At 37.4% G+C, this 7679-nt stretch overlaps 1 protein-coding gene across 6 annotated transcripts; it reads left to right on the top strand.

Moving 5' to 3' along the window:
• The first annotated feature begins 194 nt into the window (after window positions 1–194).
• On the top strand, window positions 195–6458 carry LOC116683570 (uncharacterized protein DDB_G0288629). 6 transcript variants are annotated; one of them, XM_032509936.1, is made up of 4 exons: window positions 195–445; window positions 662–750; window positions 979–1209; window positions 6212–6458. In XM_032509936.1, the coding sequence occupies exons 1-4, from the start codon at window positions 424–426 to the stop codon at window positions 6215–6217; spliced, it is 348 nt and encodes a 115-aa protein (XP_032365827.1). In that variant the 5' UTR covers window positions 195–423; the 3' UTR covers window positions 6218–6458. The 6 variants fall into 6 exon arrangements, 5 of the variants coding, with proteins under 5 accessions (XP_032365827.1, XP_032365835.1, XP_032365818.1 ...); XM_032509944.1 differs by lacking the exon at window positions 6212–6458 and adding an exon at window positions 2513–2701 and having other exon boundaries at window positions 662–744; XM_032509927.1 differs by lacking the exon at window positions 6212–6458 and adding an exon at window positions 2513–2701.
• Window positions 6459–7679: the final 1221 nt, after the last annotated feature.

The following is a 7679-nucleotide window of genomic DNA, read 5'->3' as shown; positions in this document are numbered from 1 at the left end:
ATATATATATATACATACATGTGTGTGTGTGTGTATGTGTACATATATGCATAAAACTACTTAAGTACGCACCTACAGTAAGAGGACTTGTTTCCATTGTGTGCTGCAAATACTTCTACTCAGTGGTGTTTGTGGTAGTTGATGTAGTTGTAGCTACTACTAGGTAGATGGGCAGGTTGCGCTAGTTACAGAAAGTAGCTAACTCTGCTATCTCCGCCTTTATTTAGCATGACGACGTTAGCCTACATAAAAATGAATGTTTAACCCATTGACTGCTGATTCAGGTTTGACCCAGCTGGGCGGTGTTTGAGTGACGTATTCAAGTCGCACGGTGTAGGTGCGGTTGTCTGTTTCCTGTGTGAGACAGGGTAAACCGCAGCTTCGTCACTTGTTTGGGAAAAGCTTACGAACAGAGTCAACAAAATGTCTTTCGACCTGTCGTCAGGTAGGCTCAAAATCCCGTTGATTGTATTTAGGAGGAAACCTTGAATTAGGCTATAGGTTTGTCTCGTTGACTTTAACGGTATTTATCTTGGCAACTAGAATTAATTATCCTATGTATGCTTTAGAAACAAAACCATAATGTGTATCGGATTTGTAGCTGTCCCCTGTTGTGTCTCTCGGATTCTGTTTACCATATGTTTCTTTTGTATGTGTGCAGCTGTAGGCCAGGACGATGTGGTGAAGAAGGAGGAAGCTCAGAAGGATGAGTTTAATTTGCCCTGGCAGAAGAAAAAGGACAAGGACAAGGTAGGAGTTTTGTACAGTCTAACAAAAATGTACAGAAGTGTTCAAAATGTAGTTATCTATGGTTCCAGATGTAGGCTGAGAAGTAGAATTCGGTAAAACTTGTGATTGTAGCTGTTTTTGTAATTAAAAACTCTACAACCAACACAATTCCTACTATACATTGACTCTTTATGAGTTATTTACCGGAATAATAACAACATCCTTAAGACTTAACTTTTCTCATTTTAGGAAGGTGACAAGTCTGACAAAAAGCCCAAGTCTGACAAAGAGGACAAGTCTGACAAAAAGCACAAGTCTGACAAAGAGGACAAGTCTGACAAAAAGCATAAGTCTGACAAAGAGCATAAGTCTGAAAAATCCAAGGACAAAGATGGCAAAGACCACAAGATAAAGCACAAGAAGAAAAAGGAAAAGAAGGAGGGCAAGAAATCCGGCTCTTCATCCTCCAGCAGTGATGAGGTAGGTGCTGCAGTTAATTGTAAGAGACATCTTGCTAATTTAACATTAGATTAAAAATAGTTTTAGTCTAGTGAACTGGGCTTTGTTGTGTTGCATCACAAAGTGATAAGGAGCACCCCTTACTCCACCGCTCTGTCTCCATGGGCCCAAAACACTATTTGTTATGTTAATGTTAATAAATAGGCATACAAGGATACAATCTTACAAGGAATATCCTAAAAAAGGGGGAAGTAACAAAACACGATTCTGGGACATGCTGCCATTCCGTTTCACAATATCAAAAGACATACTATCCACTTGACAACTTCTTACTAAAAATAATTATTTTCCAGCACTTTATGGGATGTGTCACTGCCCCAGTTCTCAAAATGAGATACAAATCATCTAAAAAGATAGCATGCCTGTCACACCTCATGTCAAAGGTTGGCGTGCACCAGACTAGTGGAACAGGTCTGAGCAGCAGCGCAAGTTCTTATCAGATGTGACACACCACACCCTCCTGTGTATGTGCCGTTGTCATTTATAGCTCCCATTTTTAAGTAATAACCTTCCAGATCTCCGGATTACTTTGTAGCTTGTTGACCTGCAGCCAAACATCTACTAGCTCATCACCCTGGGGCTATATTCCTTTCACTTTGTTGCAACTGTATTCAGAGGAAACCGATTCCGTTGCTCACACGCACGTTGCTTGCATATGTATTACGTTTTATCATATCATGTGACATACGTTTTATCATGCAAATGCCTAAGCACAACAACCAAGCCCAGGGTGGGAGAAAAGGGAAACGGGTCAGAAAGGTGCGTCATAAAGGAGCTGTTGTCTAATTGCCTTTATGAAAGTGAACAGCCTGCGGCCACACCTGCCGTAGTCCGACTACACCCCATAACATCCCTTGTACAGTGGAAGGATTTCATGAACCGTCAGTACAGTCATTGAAAAACCTTGGTTAAGAGTTATTGAGTCAAGAATTAAAATGATACGTCAAGCTTTTTTATATACATACAGTAACTTTCAAATTGAGCATGTCTTTTTTAACTGTAAAACAATTTCAACTTGTATCCAGAACTGAGCAGTCCTAATGCCAAAACCACAAGCAATACTAATAATCTCTATATGTACATGTATCAGAATCAGAAAGGGATTTATTGCCAGGTCAGTAGCACTTACTAGGTTGAAGGTGCATACCTAAAAACAATAACATACAATAAATACAGACAAAAATAACACACATATGTATAGCTATTGTTTTTAAAAGGGTCCGCCCTTTCTGCAGTAATAGTATTGTCCTTTTTGTCATTTCAGGCATGATACTTCCTAGGGGACCGGACTGCTCGGTCTCTTATGATCTTGTCTATTGACAAAATGAGTGTGTGGTTAAATATGCAGTAGTACCAACTCTTCTTCCTGTCTTTTTATTGGTGTAACCAAAAAATGCTGGTCTTGTGTAAAGAAATCTGCTGATTTAATAAAGTAAATCTTCTGTCAACAAAATCCCAGTTGTTGATTTGTTTTTTTTCTTTTTTTTTTCTCATCCATTCCTTCTGTCAAGTAAAGTGTTATTTCTGCACTACAAAAACACGGAGCTATTTATTTAAGGGTAAAAGTCCAAGATTAAAGCGGTTTTATTTCAAGATTTATATTTGAATAATACAAAAATTATAGACAATGTTTGTCATGGTAATTGATTGGGAATCAATTTTGTTGAAATGACAAAACAGAAATAAATTCTTTATAAAAAGAATAAACAAATTGTGATTTTTTTTTTAAAAAGTCACTGTCAAAATATAGTGAAATGTGCAATGTTTTCACTCTGAAGTGTAACCGGAGATGAAGTATGGAGATAATGTAAAGAACCAGTACCTGAGTAAATGTCAGTTAAATCCGATGCCATTCATGCAGTGAAAACAGGTTTGTCCAGGTTGAACTGTTTAACAACAAAATAACCCTAGAGGAAAAAACACTAATCGTATCACATGCAATTTGAAGATGTAGTTTTTGGGTAAAGGACATTAGGATTGAGTTGGCTGTTTTTAATACATAAAATAGTCCTAGATGAATATAAAAACATTGTTAGTTTGACCCCTTAACAGAACCTCATAAGTAAAATCTAATGGGTAGCCAAAAAATGAAAATCTATTTCAACACATTCTGCACACAAGTCCAAAAGGGATATGGATAAAACAGAACCTCATGCATGGAGTGAGCAGTTATGTTGTAGATCCTGTTTTGTCTCACACTGAGACTGTTACTCACTCTGCTCTCCAAACATCAGTACAAATATCTGTTAATTCTAATTTTTGTTATTAAGACCCAGCTCCAGTGTGCGGTCACGGAAAGCTTGCATCATGTGGACGCGCCCCGTTTGGTTGTTAGAATTCCTCATGGGGGCTGCAGGAACTACACACTATAGCTTTGAAATAAAGCCAAATGTTTCTTTCTTCTAAAATACTGTAAAATATCACAGAATTGTAAGTTTCTTTTGGACCATAAACCAAACTGAACACCAACAGTACACTACCATATGATCTGACAGCATTGTGCAGTTGTTTAATTTGACCAGAAGTAAGGGAGAGACAGAAGCCACCTGCAACTACCAACCGATAATCATCGCTCATCCTTCTTTCTGGTATCTAACTGAAAGATACCATATCAGACAAGAAAATATGTTTTGCATATTTTGTTACCCAATTTGTGACTAAGGTTAATTTCTTTTAATGTATTTTGCTGCACTTGTGGAGGAGTTTTTTTTCTGATGGTTTACAAATTAAAGCAACCTGTGGTGTGCCATTTCAGACATTTTTTTTCTTCAAAAAACACAGTTTGATTAAGAAATGATTATAGTTTTAAGTATGCAGTATGAAGCCAATCTGTCCTCAGGTGACACCGGAGATCTCCTTCAGGTATTCTGTAACTAACAACAAACAGAGTCAATCACGTGACATGACAAACAAGTTGTTTGACATTCAGGGTCATTATTACACTGTTTCCTAATCATAGCTACCGAACAGCTATAAAGTAGAGTCACATTCTTTACCAGGCTTAGCCTTTTAAATACTTTACTAGCTTTAACATTACTATACATGTAGATTTACCAAAAATAACTTTTAGAATTCAATAACAAATTACTTATTACTTATTTGCGTTATAAAATACAGCATGGTCGTTCAAGAAAGAGAAGAAAGATAGATGGATCAGCTAACTTTAGAATGCTATTTGCAGAGGTGGGAGTTATATATTAAAACAATGAAGTGGGCCGTTCTGTATAATAACTGCTTTTGACTTTTAATACAACTTGTACATGAAATATACCATAGCATCAACAGTCCTATCATTACCTTGAATTATTCACACTCCTACTTAGACTTACCACAGTGCAGTAATGTCATTCTTAACTCTGATATCTCCGCCTGCGGTGAATGAAATTACTTTCAATGAAAGTGAATGTTGAGAGGGAGCAGTGGTTAAAGGGCGTGGTTATGTCAGCTGACACGGTTTAGGTGAGGTGTATGTTACCTGTGTGTTTGTGAGTCTCTGTTTCACTCGTTTGGAAAAGCGCAAAAGCAGGAGTCACAATGGATAGCGGTAGGCTCAAATTCACATTGATTGCATTTAGCTTTATTTTACTTTGAATGTTAATGTTTATCTCCATTGACTTTAACAACATTTTTCAAATCCTGCTAACTGGAACTTAAAACTAACCGGCAATTTTAGTTCAGATTTAGCAGCTGACAGCTTAATTATTGAATGAAACGTGTGCTTTAGAAACACAATTAAAGTGTGTATACAAAGACCGTGTTGCTTTTGCGCTCAGATTCACAAAATAATTCTGATTGTTACATCACATTTAATCCAACCTAATACTTCACCACCTTTTCATCCTAAACAGGTTCAAAGAAGAAGGATAAGGTAGGACTATGCGTATTCTATCAAAGATGCTTAATACTTAATAAGTGAATCTACTTGTGATTCTAGCCGAGTGGCTCTTGTCAGGGTAGATTCCAAAACTGATATCAAAAGGTTGCTTCTCTGCTAAATCATTTTAATCTTTACACTTTTGCTGCCAGCTGTTGAGCACAATACAGCGCAGCTAACACAGTTCTTACTTTACATTGATTCATTGTGATTACTGGAATCAAACACAATCCTTGAAGACTAAACCAACACAATGATTTATTAAAAGTGAACATTTGGCATTTTTTCAGGGAGAGTGCAAAGACAAGTGTGGAGATAAGGACAAGTCAAAGGACAAAGATGGCAAAGACCACAAGAAGAAGGACAAAAAGAAAAAGGAAAAGAAGGAAGGGAAAAAATCAGGCAACTCCTCTTCATCCAGCAGTGACGGGGTAGGCCCAATGCGCCAGTTTATTTTGAGAGATCTTTTGCTGGTCACATATTTGACATGCAATAAGTTGCAGCTCAACAGGTACCTAGACACAGCTCTTGTCAAAGGTTGGCACCTGTAGAAGATCCAACACAAGGCTTACCAGCAGTGAAAGTTTTAATCAGATCTGACGCAACCACAACCGCCTCCTGTGTGTAATGCGGTTTTTATTTAATTATAGCTGTCATTTGAAAACCTTCCAGATCTGCAGATTTGTTTTTATTTATTAACCTTCTCCCAACATCTGAGCAACTTCTACTACCTCATCACCACTGTTCCACCTAAGTTCTTTACATGTTGTTCACAATTGTATGAATAAGGGTGTTCCATGCAAATGACTGAAGCAAAAGGAAAACAGGTCCGATAGGGGAGTCATAAAGAGGCTGCTGTTGTATAATCACCTCTATAAAAGTGAACACCCTGCAGTTATACCCGTCATGTACTAACACAACATTTCTGCTCCATAAATGAACGTCATTTTGGTGTTTGTTATGACTCATGCTGCTGCCACAAAAATGGATTGATACATTAAAGATACAGAAGGAGTTGTGACTCTAGAAATGTTAATTAATAAACCATGTATCCTTTCTGCAGTAACAGCATTGTCCTTGTCATTTCAGGAATGAGGCTTCCTGGGGTACCGGACTGCTCTTAGTCTACTATGATGTTGTCTATTGACAAAATGACTGCAGTAGTTCTTTTTCTTCCTGTCATTACATTGGTGTCATGAAAACTGGAAAACTGAAAATTGGTGTCTTGTGTAAACAAATCGGCTGATTCCTTAAAGTAAATGTCAACAAAATGCTTGCAGGTTGTTTTTTGCATTAAGTTCTTCATCAAGTAAAGTGTGTTTTCATCACCACAAGATGGCAGTGTTATCTATTTTTATGGTCAATCACAATTTAAAGTTCAAGTATATTAAAGCAGTTTTATTTCATTCATAGGTCACAGGTCAGGACGAGAATATTCGGTCATATGCTAATGACCAAACCTAGTCATGAATGAATATAAGTTTGTGTCTTTACAGACTGAGGGAGTTTAGGCAGCTGCATGGTAAGGTGATGTTTGGTTTTAGGATATCCTCCTTTTGGAGGTTGGTGGAAAAATGGTTAAGGGGCCTGTCACACATAAACATACATCCCAGGGAGAGAGAGAGAGACTCAACTAGGTGAACTTTAGGTCAGCATTTTTTTTTTTTGGCGCCATCAATATCTTGGCATAACAAAGTTGACAGCTTGAATGAGAGTTACATGCATCTGGGGGAGAGACAGGAACCTCAGAGTTTGGGACGGCACTTCATGAAAACACATAGTGGTTAAACTATACTGTCTGCCTAAATAGCTCCTCGATCAAGTTCAATAAATGCTTCGGTACAAGTAATCAAAGTCTCCCAAACCTTCCTGTATCCAGGAGTCAAGCTGCTCTCGAGTTTCTCTATAACAGTGTTTACATATTGACAAAAGAAAAAATACATCATGTAGTTTGACATTGCAATTGATTAACATCCCTTGTGTTGAAATGACAAAACGGAAATACAAAAAAAATCTATACAAAATAAATGACTTGTATTTAATGTAGTCACTTCACATGGATAAGTGTCAAATTCTGTTGGACTAAAACTATGGAACATCAAAAACCTTGGTCCTTGAGGAATGTGTAATGTATGCAAAGTGCTTCGTTTGACCTGGTTGGAAACTATCAGCGGGTAATAATGGACCGGAGGTGGAAGTATTTAAATCCTTTACAGAAGTAAAAGTAACAACAAAAATAATCCCCTTACATAAATAAGTTCTTCAATTAAATTTTCACTCAAGTAAAAGGTAAACAGAAGTAAAGTATCAAGAAAAAGTACTGATGATGCAGAATGACCCTCTGCAGTGTTAATGTAGCCTACATATAAAAAATACACTATGCACTAAAAGGATCAGCCGTTTACCTGACATCAGTATTCAAGTTTTCATAAACTCTGGACTGTCGGCAGCATTGAGGATCTCCTTTTGCATCTTGCATGGGGCTGCAGAAAAAAGACAAATGGAACGTTTTCAGAGAGAATAATAAATCAAGCATGCAAATGTAACCCATCCATCA

The sequence above is a fragment of the Etheostoma spectabile genome, chromosome 3, assembly GCF_008692095.1.
Source record: "Etheostoma spectabile isolate EspeVRDwgs_2016 chromosome 3, UIUC_Espe_1.0, whole genome shotgun sequence".
NCBI classification, from domain to species: Eukaryota; Metazoa; Chordata; class Actinopteri; order Perciformes; family Percidae; genus Etheostoma; species Etheostoma spectabile.
This window is presented reverse-complemented; position numbering and strand designations above follow the sequence as displayed.

What these genes read in the sequence shown, in the direction of transcription:
- LOC116683570 (XM_032509936.1), top strand. Translation starts at nt 424, where the DNA reads ATGTCTTTCGACCTGTCGTCAG. An exon ending in GTCTTTCGACCTGTCGTCAG is followed by an intron (nt 446 to 661) that starts GTAGGCTCAAAA and finishes GTATGTGTGCAG; the next exon opens with CTGTAGGCCAGGACGATGTG. An exon ending in AGAAAAAGGACAAGGACAAG is followed by an intron (nt 751 to 978) that starts GTAGGAGTTTTG and finishes TTCTCATTTTAG; the next exon opens with GAAGGTGACAAGTCTGACAA.